The following is a 15,933-nucleotide window of genomic DNA, read 5'->3' on the forward strand; positions in this document are numbered from 1 at the left end:
CATTTCTTGGGCCGCTCCTGTGGCATATGGAGGTTCCCAGGCTAGGGGTCGAATCGCAGCTATAGCCGCTGGCCTACGCCGGAGCCACAGCAGCGCGGGATCCAAGCCGCGTCTGCAACCTACACCACAGCTCACGGCAACGCCGGATCGTTAACCCACTGAGCAAGGGCAGGGATCGAACCCACAACCTCATGGTTCCTAGTCGGATTCGTTAACCACTGCACCACCGCAGGAACTCCGAAATATTCTATTTTCTAAAAGAATTTGTGTTAAAATGTTTAAAAATGTGTTGAAATTTTTCTTTCTTTCTTTTTTTTTTTGGCATTTTTAGGGCCGCACCCGCAGCATATGGAGGTTCCCAGGCTAAGGGTCGAATCATAGCTACAACTGCTGGCCTATGCCACAGCCACAGCAATGCCAGATCTGAGCTGTGTCTGCAACCTACACCACAGCTCACGGCAATGCCAGATCCTTAACCCACAGAGCAAGGCCAGGGATTGAACCTGCAGCCTCATGGTTCCTCATTGGATTTGTTTCTGCTGTGCCATGACAGGAAGTCCAAAATGTGTTAAAATTTCTTAATTTTTTAAGTGTGTTAAAGTGTTACAGAATTTACGTTAAAATGTTAAAGAAGTGTTCTTCTTTAATGTTTAATAGAATTCATATCTGGCCTGGAGTCTTCTCTGAAGATTTTAATAAATTCAGTTTCTTTAATAGATATGGGGTCCCTCAGACTTACTGTTTTCATATTGTGTCAGAATATAGTGTCTGGTAATAAGCATTTTTTGGAGTTCCCATCGTGGTATAGTGGAAATGCAACCGACTAGGAACCACAAGGTTGCAGGTTTGATCCCTTGTCTCACTCAGTGGATTAAAATTCTGGCGTTGCCGTGAGCTGTGGTGTAAGTTGCAGACATGGTTCGGATCTGGTATTGCTATGGCTATGGCATAGGCCAGCAGCTATGGCTTCAATTAGACCCCTAGCCTGGGAACCGCCATATGCCATGGGTGTGGCCCTAAAAAGCAAATTAGTTAATTAATTAACTTAAAAAAGCATGAATCTGACTGAGTCATTCCTCTGCTTAAAAATAAATAAATAAATAAATAAATAAATAAAAGCTTTTTTTTTTTTTTTCCCAAGGAATTTCTTGATTTTAACTTGTTGAATTACTTGGTTTAGAGATGTTTGTAATTACTTTCTTTTTAAAAGTTTAAGTTTTTTAGGAAGTTCCCATCATGGCACAGTGGGTTAAGAACGCAAATAGTATCCATGAGATTGTGGGTTTGATCCCTGGCCTCACTCAGTGGCTTAAGGATCGGACGTTACAGCAAGCTGCATTGTAGGTTACAGATGTGGCTTGGATCCAGTGTTACTATGGCTGGGGCATAGGCTAGCACCTGCAGCTCCAGTTTGACCCATAGCCTGGAAACTTCCATATGCTGTATGTGTGGCCTACAAAGAAAAAAATAATAAATAAATAAATAAAAGGTTTGTAGGTTTTTTTAAGTGTGATTTATCTTTTGTTTTTGATGTTGGTGATTGTATTCTCTTTTTCTATTAGGAGTCTAGAAAAAGGACTTACTCATTTTTGTGATATTTGACTTTGCTAATATTCTCAATTGTTTGTTTTCATTTAATTGATTTCTGCTCTTCATTATTTTCCTTTTTTCTCTTTGGGTTTTCTTTAGTCTTCTTTTTATAGCCTCTTGAAATAAATCCTTACATCATTAATTTTAAAACTTCTTCTTTAGTTTAAGCATTTAAACCTGTAAATTTACTTGTAAGTGCTTGTAAAGTTCAGGAATAGTCTCCAAGACCACTCTCACTTTTGACACCAGTGCATGTTTAGGGGTTCCCAAGACCACTCTTAGATCCAATAATTCACTAGAAGAATTAGAGAACTCATCAAAAGCTGTTACACTCATGGTTATGAGTTATTGTAGTGAAGGATATAGATTAAAATCAGCAAAGGGAGGAGTTTCTGTTGTGACTCAGCAGTAATGAATCTGTGAGAATGAGGGGTTTGATCTCTGGTCTCACTCAGTGGGTTAAGGATCCAGCGTTGCTGTGAGCTGTGGTATGGGTCACAGATGTGGCTCGGATCCCACATTTCTGTGGCTGTGGTATAGGCTGGCAACTACAGCTCTGGTTCAGCCTCTAGCCTGAAAACTTCCATGTGCCGTGGGTGCAGCCCTAAAGAAAACAAAAGATGATCATGTGATTTTTTTTTTATTATTATTTCGTTAATGTGGTGTATCACATTGATTAAATTATGACTATTGAACCACCTTTCCATCCCTGGGATAAATTCCACATGTTCTTGCTGTCTGATTCTTTTAATATATTGTGAAATAGGATTGATAATTTTATTTTTATAGATTTTCTTGCATCCATATTAATCTGAAAGAATTGACCTGTGATTTTGTTTTTTTGGAGTATCCTTGTCTGGTTTTGGTGTCAGGGTAATGGTGGCCTCATAGAACAAATTTGAGGATGTTCTGTCCTCTTCAGTTTTTGGAATTGGTTTGATAAGGATAGGTATTATTAGCTTTTCTTTATCACACATTCAATTTCGCTGCAAGTGACTGTTCACTTTGTCTGTTTCTTCCTGGTTCATTCTTAGAAGATTGTGCATTCCTAGAAATTTGTGCATTCTTATATAATTTTGCATAGTATGCACTTACGATATTTTGTGTCTGTGATCAATCGTTTCACCTTCTTTTTTTTTGTTTGTTTGTTTGTTTTGTTCCTCTCTTTTTCTCTTGCTGAATCTGGCTTAAGCCTTATTGATTCTGTTTATCTTTTCAGAAAACAAGTTCTTGGGCTTATGATCTTCTTCTATTTTTTTTTCTGCCTCTTTTTTTTTCTCTCTGATCTTTATTATTCCCTTTCTTCTGCTGACTTTGGGCTTTGTTCTTTTTCTAATTCTTTTGAATGGTGGTTAGGTTGTGTGAGTTTTCTTGTTTCTTTTCTTCTTCTTTTTTTTTTGTCTTTTGTTGGGGCCACGCCTGCGGCATATGGAAGTTCCCAGGCTAGGGGTGAAATCAGACCTGTAACTGCTGGCCTACACCATAGCCACAGCAACACCAGATCCAAGCTGCACTGCAATCTACACCACAGGCCACAGCAGTGCCAGGTCCTTAACCCATTGAGCAAGGCCAGGGGTTGACCCCCACATCCTCATGGATACTAGTTGGGTTTGTTACCACTGAGCCACAGTGGGAACTCTGAGTTTTGTTTATTGAGGTATTTGTATTGCTATAGATTTCCCTCTTAGAGCTATTATGTTTCCATTTCCATTTGCCTTAAGGTATTTTCCAATTTCCTCTCTGATTTTCTCATTGACCTATTCAGTTTTTAGTTACATGTTGTTTAGTTTCCACTTGTTTTGGCTTTTCCCATTTTTCTTCCTGTATTTGATTCTGTTTTCATAATCTTTTGGTTGGAAAAAATGTTTGATATAATTTCTGCCCTCTAAAATTGGTTGAGACTTGTTTTGTGGCCTAGCAGGTGATCCATCCTGGAGAAGGTTCTATTTGTATTTGTAAAGAATGTATATTGTTTTGGGGTGAAATGTCCTATAAATATCTATTAAATTCAACTGAAAATTTAAGACCACTGCTTCCTCGTTAGTTTTCTGTATTGATGATCTATCCATTGATGTAAGTGTGGTGTTAAAGTCCCCTATTGTATTATTGTCAGTTTCTCCCTTTATGTCTGTTAATATTTGGTTTATGTATTTAGTTGCTCTTATATTAGGTGCATATGTGTTAACGAGTGTTACGTCTTTTTCTTGTGATTATTCCCTTTATGATTATATAATGTCCTTTTTTGTCTTTTATTATAACTTTGTTTTAGAGTCTTATTTTGTCTTACTTTCTTGTTTCCACTTACATGAAATATTTTTTTCCCTGTCCTCACTTTCATTCTGTGTGTCTTTAGCTCTGAAGTAAGTCTCTTGTAAGCAGTGTATAGATGGGCCTTATTTTTCATCCAATCAATCAACCCCATTGACATTTACAGTGATTATTGATAGGTATGTACTTACTGTCTTTTGTTGCTTGTTTTCTGGTTATTTTTGTAGTTCTTTGTATTTTCTTCTACTTTTAGTTTCTTCCCTTGTGATTTGGTTATTTTCTTTAGTGATATGCTTGTGTTCCTTTCTCTCTAGTTTTTGTATGTCTGTTGTAGGTTTTTGGTTTGTGGTTACCACAGGGTTCATATATATTGACCTGTAACTAGATCTTCTTGTTTTAAACAGGTAGTCATTTAAGTTCAAACACATTGTAAGAGAGCTACATTTTTTACTCCCTTCCTCTACATTTTGTTTTTGAGGTCTTGTTTTATATCCTCATTTTTATCCCTTTACTGATTATTGTAGTTATAGTTGTTTTTATATTTTTTCTTTACTCTTCATATTATCTTATTTAAGTGGTTGATCCTTAACCTTTAATAAATATTTACCTTTATTTGTGGGATTTTCCTTTCCTATAGACACTTCTTGTTAAAGCCTTTTATTTTCCAAATAGAGAAGATCTTTAACCATTTACTACTTGTCTAGGAATTTCTCTTATCTCTTCTGCTATTCTAAATGAAATCTTGCTGGTGTCCTATGTTACAGGTTTTTCCTTTTTAGCACTTGAAGTATATCATTTCCCCCCTTCTGGCTTGCAGGGTTTCTGCAGTAAATTCAGCTAATAGCCTCATAGGGATTTCCTTGCATGTGACTCTTTGTTTTTCTCCTGCTGCCTTTAGAATTACCTCTTTAATTTTTGCCACTTTAATTATGATATGTCTTAGTATAGGTCTGTTTGGGTTCATCTTGTTTTGGACCTTTGGTGCTTCCTGTATCTGAAGATCTATTTCCTTCTTCAGGTTTGGGAAGTTTTCAGTCATAATTTCATCACGTCCATTTTTGACCCACTTCTCTCCCTCTCTTCTCCTTTTGTGTCTTCTGTAATGCAAATATTGGTACTCTCTGTATTACCCTAGAGATCCCTTAAACCATCTTTTTCATTTTTTATTTTTTTAGCACATCTGTGGCATGGAAGTTCCTAGGCCCCAGGTATCAAATTCACATCACAGTAGCAGCCCAAGGTGCAGTGACAACGCCAGATCCTTAATCCACTTCACCATAGAACTCTTTGTTCTCATTTTTTAAATTACTAGTAGTATTTTTACTGTCTTCCAGATTCTTACCCATTCTGTATCACCTAGTCTGCTGTGATTCCTTCTAATGCATTTTTTTTGTGTCAGTTATTGTATTCTTCAGTCTGACTACTTCTTGTATATATTTTCTAGATTAAAGATAGTAGGAGTCTGTATACTAAGGATACCATAAAACATAAAAAAGATGGGGAAGTATATTTAGAATGCTGTTATTAAAATCGTTTTAAAATCTCCTTTCTCTTTTGTCCTGTCCTTTTATTTCATCCCTATTTTATAACTGTTTTCTCATGTAAGTGCTAGATAAGTTATGTTTGACCCATCCTTGTAGGAGGCTTAGTTTTATGCATTCTAACTCTGTTAACAAAGTATTTATGTGAAATTTTCGGTGTTAAAATTATTTTGCAAAAAGGTTGAGATCAATCTTTAGGTAATAAGAAATACAGATGAATGTTGCTGCATTTAATGTAATGGTGAGCCCTGAAAGCTACTTGGAAATACTTCCTTATGTAATTATTATAACCAAAGGAATCCCTTTTTTTGAATCATTGATAAATAATAGAGTTTTCCTTTCGGCATCTGTATATGGTGTAATAGGCTTTGTTTTCTTTTTTTTTTTTTTTTTAAGGGCTGCACCTGTGGCATAGGGGAGTTCCCAGACTAGGGGTTGAATCAGAGCTGTAGCTGCCACCCTATGCCACAGCCACAGCAATGCCAGATCCGAGTTGTGTCTGTGACCTGTGCTGCAGCTCATGGCAGTTCTGGATCCTTAACCCATTGAGTGGGGCTAGGGATTGACTCTGCATCCTCATGGATACTAGTTGGGTTTGTTACTGCTGAGCCACAATGAGAACTCCATATTAGACTTTTTTAAAGGTTCCAAGTACAAGGGAACTCAGAAAATTAAATGATTTCTACTGGCTAGAGATAAGACACTTTTAGCTTCAAAAAGAATATTTTTAATGGACTAAAAATCAATCAAATAGAAGTTCCCATCGTGGCACAGCAGAAACAAATCCAACTAGGAACCATGAGGTTGCGGGGTCAATCCCTGCCCTTGCTCAGTGGGTTAAGAATCCAGCATTGCTATGAGCTGTGGTGTAGGTTGCAGACATGGCTCAGATCTGGTGTTCTGTGGCTATGGCTGGCAACTGTAGTTCTGATTAGACCCCTAGCCTGGGAACCTCCATATGCTGTAGGTGTGATTGTTAAAAAAACAAAACAAAACAAAAACAAAAAAGTATCAAATATGTGTAATCCATCATTTTATAATAATTTTAAGAGTATTAATATACTATAACGTTCACCCTTTTAAAGCATACAGTTCTGTGCATAAGGCTGTGCAACCATCAACAGTAACTAATTCCAGAGCGTTTTTTGTCACTCCTTCAAAAAAGCCCCATGCCCATGAGCTCTTGATTCTGGTTTTCCCCTCTCCCCAGTCCTTGGAAAATACTAGACTACTTTCTGGCTCTATGAATTTGCCTATTCTGATTTATTCATACAAATGGAATTATGCAGTATGTAACATTTTACTTCTGGCTTCTTGGATTTAGCATAATATCAAAGTTCCATGTTATATGATGTAAAAATGCTTAATCTCTTTCTACATTTCTACACCCAAGTATCCATTATATGGATACACCACATTTTTGTTTATTCATTCATAAATTGATAGACATTTGGATTGTTTCCACTTTGGGGCTATTATGAGTACTGATGCTATGAACATTTGTGTACAAGTTTTTGTGTAAATGTATTTTTTCAATTTTCTTGAATATATACCTAGGAAAGGAGTTGCTTAGTGATATAGTAACTCTATCTTTCGAGGAACTGCCAAATTGCTTTCTAGGATGCCTGTACCATCATACATTCATCCCAGGACTGTTTGAAGGTCCCCATTTCTTTAAGATGTGGCCAACATGTATTGTCTGTTTTTTTGGTTATAGCTATCCTAGTGGCTATAACCATATCTCATTATGGTTTTGTTGCATTTCTGTAATGACTGATATATTGAACATCTTTTCACATGCTTATTGGCCATTCATTTATCATCTTTGAAGAAATGTCTGTTTAAATCCTTTGCCCATTTTAAAATTGGGTTGTCTTGTTATTGTTGAGTTCCTTATGTATTCTGGATGTTTACTAGGTACTTATTCTATGTACTGTGTTGTGATTATCCTTATCAAATATGTGATTTGCAAATATTTTCTCCCATTCCGTGGTTTATCTTTTCACCTTTTTGATAGTGTCCTTTGATGATCTTTTTTTTTTTCATTTATATGAAGTTGAATTTATCTCCCCCTCCCCGTCCCCACTTTGGTTGCCTGTATTCTAGATGTCCAAGGTCACAAAGATTTATACTTAATGTTTTTTTCCTAAGAGTTCCATGGATATTAACTGGGTTCATAACCAGCTAAGCTACAATGGGAACTCCCTATGAAGCCTTTATGTTATATTTGCTTCATGGGGAGTTCCTGTGATAATAAGAGTTTTATTGTATTAGGCCTTAACATTTAGGTCCTTGATCCACCTTGAGTTAACTTTTGTGTATAGTATTAGGTAAGGGTCCAATTTCATTCTTTTATATTTGAATATCCAGTTTACCCAGCACCATTTGTTGAAAAGACTATCTTTTCTCTATTGAATTGTTTTGGCACCCTCGTGGAAAATAATGTGATTGTGTATGTGAGGGTTTATTTCTGGACTCTCTTTGATTCCATTGGTCTGTATCTCTGTCTTTATGCCAGTACCAAACTCTTTGATTTCTGTAGCATTGTAGTAAGTTTTGAAATGAAAAAGAGTGAGTCCTTCAACTTTGTTCTTTTTAAATTTTTTTTTTTATGTCTGCGCAAGAGGCATATGGAAGTTCACAGGCCAGGGGTTGAATCTGAGCCACAGCTGCAACCTACACTGCGGCTGCAGCAATGCTGGATCCTTTAACCTACTGCTCCGGGCTGAGGATCAAACCTACACCTGCACAGTGACCCAAGCCACTTGAAGTCAGATTCTTAACTCATTGTGCCACAGTGGGAACTCCTCTTTTTTTTGTTTGTGTAAATCTTCAGTTTATGAACATGGAATGTGTTTCCATTCACTTCTATTGTCTTTAGTTTTTTTCAGTAATGTTTTGTAGTTTTCTTTGCACAAATGTCTCACCTTGTTGGTTTAAGTTCATTCCTGATTATTTTATTATTTTTATGCTATTGTAAAAGGAATTGGTTTTAAGTATTGGTATGGCTTTAAAATGTAGAACCATTTCTCTTTTTATGTATTAAACCGTAAAATATTTTTTTTACATAGGTAAATATTGTTGAGGATTTGAGTAGTTATGAAAATCATCATTGAATTGAACTCATTGCTTTTCACAGTTTCCTCATATTTAATAATTATGTATACTTTACAGAAATACCGATATCAGGATGAAGATACACCTCCTCAAGACCACATTTCACCACAAATCACTAATGAGGTGATAGGTCCAGAATTAGTTCATGTCTCAGAGAAGAACCTTTCAGAAATTGAGAATGTCCATGGATTTGTTTCCCACTCTCATATTTCACCAATAAAGGTAAGATAATAACTTCATCTTGTTATTAATTATTACTTTTTTTTTTTTTTTTACTAATTTATGGTTCAGGCTCATAGAGAACTATTCTTTCATGTAGGATTAACCCCCCCCTTGATTATTTCTGGGTTTTTTGTAGGTATAAGGAATTTCATAAAATATGTTAGCATTCTAAAACCATTTTTAAAATATATTTTTTAAATGAACTTTTTTTAGTGATATTACCTTGAGGCCTAGAAGTTCTCATTGAGGAAATAACTATTATATTTCATTTTTTTTAATTTTATTTATTTATTTATTTATTTTTAAACTATTATATTTCAGATATCCACATTGAGATATTTTTAAACTTAAAAAAATGTGTAAATACAGAAAAAGAGCATTAACAATTATCTTTGAAGTCCAGTGTGGCTTTGCTTGATCCCATCACCTTGTCTCTCTCTTCAGAAATAACCATAATCCTAGTTTCACATATTTATCAATACATTGTTTCTTTTGCCCATTTTGAATTTTATATAATTGGAATTTTACTGCATATGCTCTCAACTTTCATTTATTGCTTAACATTATATTCCCAAGATTCATTATTTTCACTACTATAGAGCTTTCTATTTTATGAATATACTGTAATTTACCTTATTCTTGATGGATGTAGTATTATTTCACATTATTTCATATTTCATATTTCATATTATTACTAGTATAAAATATGCTGTTAAAAATATAGGTTTATATACACATCTTCGTGGATAACACCAGATTCTTTTCCTAGTAGTTGTATAATTTACTTTTTCAGTAGCAAAATATGTAACAGTTTTAATTGATCTTTATTCTCATCAGTATTTGGCATTGTTATTTTTGCTGCTGTTTTGGATTTGAAGTCATATCTCATTGTGATTGTAATGTGCATTTCACTGTTTGATGATATTCGTCATTCAGGTTTCTTATTCTGTGACGTACTCTCAAGATTTTTTTTTCATTTTTGTATTGGGTTGTCCTGATTTGTGGAATTCCTTTCTATATTCTGGATACTAATTCTTTGTTATATGTATGTATTATATAGAGAAATAATTCCTTACTAGTAAACCTTAAAGTGGGTTTTGTACTTCTCTTTTAGGAATGATTTCATATACTGGTTAAAATTTTCAATGGTTATATAGTACCATTGAGATTTTCAACTAATAGTTTTTATATGTCAAAATATTTTCAACATCCTGCTTTTTTATGTGTGTAGCATATTTAGGTAGAGCCCCTTTTTCATTCCTAATATTTTTATTTTTGCATTTTTTCCACAATGATCATTTTTTCCAAAAGAAGGTCAATTTCAAAGAACCATGTCTTTTTAAAATATATTCTTCTGTGTCCCTCCCACATGTGCTGTCACCCCGCCCCCCACCCTCTTTCATACACAGGTATACATGCATATAGACACATGTTTACGTACCTATATAAATGTAAATGTATGGATAGGCATATATATTAATTAAAGATTGTGTTTGGCAGAAGCAATCTGATCTTTCCTTGAGAGGCTAAATAAGAGATACACAGGGAAGAATAATTAATTGGCTGTAAGTGACAGAGACAGTTTTCTTTTTATCTTTTCCCTTTCTCTTACCAGTACTGTTTTACTTTCTTCTATTTTCTTTAAGTTTATTCTCTTTGAGTTCCCCCCCCCCTAATTTCTCAGCTTGGCTGCTTATTGCATTATCAGCCTTTTCTGATGGTATTTGAGTTTGTAAATTTTCCTTAAAATAGCACTTTGGCTGCATCCCACAAGTTTTAATATACAGTGTTTTCCATCATTCAAACATAGTGTTTTATTTTCATAGTGATTTTTTCTTTGCCACATGAGTTATTTAGAAGTATGTTTCTTAATTTTTAAGCATAAGAGACAATTATTCCTTTTGTGTCTTCTTTTAAATTTTATTTTCTCTTCTTTTCCTTCTTATTAGCTTGGAAGTTACTCTGTTTCTCTTTCTTTAATGGTTATCCTAGGAAATTTCTTTTAGGAATTTTAATCCATGTATTTAGCTTACAAAAATCCAAACTCAGTAAGAATCTTTTACCCTCATTTTGAATATAAGAACCTTAGAACTTTTGAATTCCAAGCATTCTTTCCTGCTTTATATGCTATTCTTATCAGCCCGTGCCTATTTTCTCTTGACTGAATTAATAAAACCTGTTTCGGAGTTCCCATCATGGCGCCGAGGAAACGAATCTAACTAGGAACCATGAGTACAGGTTATTGGATCCCTGGCCTTGCTCAGTGGGTTAAGGATCCGGCGTTGCCGTGAGCTGTGGTGTAGGTTGCAGATGCACCTCGGATCTGGCATTGCTGTGGCTCTTGTGTAGGCCAGCAGCAACAGCTTCAACTAAACCCCTAGCCTGGGAACCTCCATTTGCCGCACCTAAAGAGACAAAAAGACAAAAAAAATTTAAAAATAAATAAAACCTGTTTTTTCCTTTGGTTGAAAAACCCTCCAAGGTGTGTCTAATTTTTTTGTTTCTAATGTTTTGAATTTCTGGTGATTATGATTGTTATAAACTATCCAAAGCCAGTTTCCACAAACCAAACTCCTCTAACTCCTCAGGTCTCTTGAGTGGTTGGTAGGTAATTCTGTAGATATGTAGATTCTGACACAAGCAGACGTTTAAACAGACAGTAAGCCAGATTGCATAAACTATTTTATATAGCCTTTTTAGATATGATAAAGCCTCAACTCTCTGCTGTTGCATGAAATGCCCACTCCAGGCAAATAAAACGATATTCCAGAGACAAGATTTTGTTACCCGGAATTTCAGGCATTTAGGAATTAAACCTAAAGCGACATCCATAAGGGGAGTATAATCCTCTTCAGAGACTTTTCTTTCCCAAAGCAACAATGGATTGTGTTTCTGTATTAACTTAGCCATTTGTATAACTGAATACAATGCATTTCACCAATGAAAGCCCACTTCATTAATTGGGAAAACTTTTGGTGTATATACGAAAAATCTTATAGCAGCTGTTTACTATATAATTAAATGTTAGTTGACCAGTCTAGGAATGTGAATTCCTGCTTAGAATAACTGACTGCTCGTAGAGTAATGGTTCTCAGCTGTGGCTGGACATTGGGACCACCTGAGAATGTTTTAAAAATGGTTAGTGAGTGCCATCTCAGAGATTGTGATTTAATTGGTCGGGTACAGTCTGGCCCTAGGGAGTTTTATGCATTCTCCAGGTGTTTCTAGTGGACAGCCACTGTTGAGAAGCCGTACAGTAGAACCTAATGTAATTGAACCACCATACACATATCTCTGCCTGTCTTGAAGTATTTTAAAGTAAATTTCTCACATCTCTTTATTTAATCCTCACTCTGCAGTGAGACTTAAATATTTCCAGTTATTGAGAGAGAAAACATTGTTACTTTTTAAGATTCTTAACTTGCTTCCTTAATCTGACTTTTTTTAGTGATTTCTTCACTATAAGAGAATAAAGTTAATTTTGCCTGATTCTTTTGGTATCTGCTTTAAAAATGCAGTTGTCCTTTGTATACCTTTAATTATTGCATGATAAAGGATTATGTCCCCCACAGCTTTTTTTAAAGAAAAATTTGACAGAAGCTTATTTAAAGGAGTACTTTATTGAGATAAAAATATCCTTTTTATCTGGAGTTCCCATGTGGCTCAGTGGAAACAAACCTGACGAGTATCCAGGAGGACACAGGTTCAGTCCCTGGCCTCACTCAGTGTGTTAAGGATCTGGCATTGTCATGAGCTTTGGTGTAGGTTGCAGATGCAGCTTGGATCCCAGTTGCTGTGGCTTTGGTGTAGACCAGCAGCTTCAGCTCCAATTCAACCCCACCCTGGGAACTTCCATATGCTGAAGATGTGGCCCTGAAAAAGCAAAATAAAATCAAGTATCCTTTACCATCAGTTATAAAACACACCTTTTTCACATTTTTATTTTTTTCTAAATTTGATGTACATCTTACAGTTGCTGGTGTTTTACTATTGCCTTAGCGAAGTGGCAGTTTTTAATATTTATATGCGTATCTTTATTGATAAACTTTGGTAAGATCAAGAAAGTCCTAACATCAATGCATCTTAGTGTACTGTGGTAATAATTCAACTGGTCTCATTGAAAAGCAGCTGAATTCATCCATCCTTATATTCCATCCTCTTGCTCTTTTTCCTTTTGTTTTCTTTTATAAGGTATTAACAGCATCAATCTCTGAAACATTTATAAATGAGCTTATAAATATTATTCTGGTGTGATTAAGTAGATCATTTGGGTGACATCATTGTAGTTCCCCCTTTGGCTTGATGGCTCTCTGATTTATATCTGGGGACTAAATATATAGGGATTGTCATTTCCAGCAGAAGAAATTATCTAACTTCTCTTTCTTCTGTTTCTAAATCATAGGTTACATCTTACTTTTTTTTAATGTAAGTTTTTTTCCTATTATAAACTTGTTTTACACCTTTTCCCATGTTAAATTTAAAATAACGTAATAAGAGTTCCTGTCGTGGCTGAGTGGTTACTGAACTTCACTAGCATCCATGAGGACTCGGGTCCAATCCCTGGCCTTGCTCAGTGGGTTGAGGATCCAATGTTGCCGTGAGCTGTGGTATAGGTTGCAGACATGGCTTGGATCCCATGCTGCTGTGGCTGTGGTGTAGGCCGGCAGCTACAGCTTGGATTAGATTGCTAGCCTGGAAACCTCCATATGCTGTGGGTATGGCCCTAAAAAGACAAAAAGACGAAAATAAAATAAAATAACTTAATATATAATATTACGTAGTATATTTGTTCCATAGTTTGATGAACAGTTCTGGTCTCCACTACTTGTTATTTCCATTTTTGCTTGGTTCTGTAAAGAGGGCTGTAGTGAATAACCCTGGAGCATAAAAAGATTTATTTGGGTTTTGTTCCTAGTATAGATTTCCAGAAGTCAAATTGCTGGTTAGAAATCTTGATAGGCAAGATTTTTGAAAGACTGTATTCTAATACTATTGTAATTTAAGGATTATTGAAGCTGCCCCACTTGGGGTATTCCTGCTTCTCCTATCTCATTCATAGATTAAAATCTGAGGAATGAGATAGCATAGGATTGAGGTAGAGTAATAGAAAAACGGTTAGGGTCACTTTAACTTTATGTTAGAAAACCAGATTTTTTTTAAAAAATTTTGTTTTGATGTAAGAAGGCAAATTTTTTTTCATAGCCAAATATTTTAAAATTACAATAATTATCTTTCTTTAGAAACAAAGATAAATAATACTGAAGTCTATATGATTAAACTTGAAAGTTCTTACCTTGTCCCCCTCCTTATTCCTGTTCACCCCTTTCCCACACTGCTTCCCTGAAGTAACAAGAAGGCAAGTTTTAATGTCTTTCTGATTATTACATATAATTGCAAATGTTTTAGGAATCTCAATGGTTAAGTATTTTTTAAATAAAATATAAATAAGAGGAAGCTCCATGTGGTGGGTTAAGGATCTAGTGTTGTCACTGCTGTGGCTCTGGTTACAGCTGTGGTGCAGTTTAGAACCCTGGCCCAGGAAGCGCATGCCACAAGTGCAGCCAAAAAATACCTATATATGTAAATACACACAAATAAGGTTACCACTAGCTGTCTTTTATTTTTTTTTTCAACGGCTGCACCTATAGCATATGGAAGTTCCCAGGCTAGGGGTTTGATTATAGCCACAGCCACAGCAATACCAGATCTGAGCAGCATCTGCAACCTATGCCACTGCTTACAGCAATGCTAGATCCTTAACCCAGAGTGAGGCCAGAGATCAAACCCGCATCCTCACAGGCAATATGTCAGGTTCTTTAACCCACTGAGCACAACGGATATTCTTCTTTTAAAAAAAAGGCTAATAGGGAGCTTTTCCACTTTTATAGTATTGTGTTTTGGAATGAAATAACTATTGTACTGTACATAGAATTCAGTATATGAATTATTTTTTTAATTTGAAAAATAGTTTTTGAGTGGTAGCACTTTGCTGAATAGAGTGTAAACTAGGCACTGGTTTATTTATTCTTTACATTTCTTATACATGCTAATAATAAAAAAAATAAGATTGGAGTTCCTGTTGTGGTGCAGTGGAAAAGAATGCGACTAGGAACCATGAGGTTGCGGGTTCAATCCCTGGTCTCGCTCAGTGGGTTAAGGATCTGGTGTGCTGTGGCGTAGGCTGGCAACTGTTTCTCCAATTTGATTCCTAGCCTGGGAACCTCCATATGCTGTGGTTGCAGCCTAAAAAGCAAAATAAATAAATAAAAGATTAACAGATGATTGCTTTAAAAATCAACTGTTAGAATATTAGTTTCTCAAATAACATGCATTTAACATTCATTAAACATCTATGCTAAAAAGTTAACTTCAGTGATATTTTTATGGAGAGATAGTTATAACACAGTATAAAGTAACATGAAAAAATAAATTCTTGAAATAAGCTAAAAAAAGAAAGACATTTGGACAAGGTGTTGAAAGATGTATACAGGATGCCATTTCAGAGGAGAAGGCAGTTACTGGAGAAAATAAGTCAGTAGGAAGATGATAGTTGGAGGAAACTGTAAAAATGCCGGAAAGTTCATGCTACTATAGCTGATGTTTAGGGTGCTTGTTAGGAAATGAGGATAAGGTGTGAAGGACCTTGATCCTGAGCTGATGAGTGGTCCTCTGAAGGGTTTGCCACCATGAAACATGCTGTGAAATAATCAGGTTCTTATAGTGCTGGTGGTGATTCTGATTACTGAAATAACAAATTAAATAAGATGGTAATTGAAAGTTACTTTATCCAGACATAAGTCTAAAAGTAATAATGATTTAAAAGGAAGTTTCTTGCCATGCTAGACAGTTTCACGAAAGAAAATGGCAATATAATTGTGAAAATCCTAATGCGGAAGAAAAGGACACTGGTTAAATTTTTGTGGTATATAAGAATCTTTAAAGTTTAGAATTTAAACAGTTCTGAATATAGTGGTATGGTACAAATAAGAATAATGTTAAGATACCTAAAAATGAAGATGATGTCAGAATTAGGAAAAATGATCAGAACAGTAAATTGAACAAGTAAAACCTTTGCCTTTTTCAAAATAGATTTAAATCTAGATGAAGTGACAAAGATGATATATGGCTTAGTATGGGATGTTGTAATGGCCAATGAATAAATTGAAAAGTTCATGTTTTGCTTTTCTCTTCAGTG

The 15,933-nt window shown here is 35.3% G+C and overlaps 1 protein-coding gene across 8 annotated transcripts in view; it reads left to right on the plus strand.

Annotated features, from left to right (window-relative positions):
* Window positions 1–15,933, plus strand: part of DLG1 (discs large MAGUK scaffold protein 1) — a 257,730-nt gene that overhangs the window by 79,875 nt on the left and 161,922 nt on the right. For all 8 annotated transcript variants that reach the window (XM_047789292.1, XM_047789308.1, XM_047789319.1 and 5 more), the window contains one exon: window positions 8,574–8,738. In XM_047789292.1, the coding sequence (XP_047645248.1) occupies window positions 8,574–8,738 (165 nt within the window). The remainder of the gene's footprint in view (window positions 1–8,573; window positions 8,739–15,933) is intronic.

The sequence above is a fragment of the Phacochoerus africanus genome, chromosome 1, assembly GCF_016906955.1.
Source record: "Phacochoerus africanus isolate WHEZ1 chromosome 1, ROS_Pafr_v1, whole genome shotgun sequence".
Lineage (NCBI taxonomy): Eukaryota > Metazoa > Chordata > Mammalia > Artiodactyla > Suidae > Phacochoerus > Phacochoerus africanus.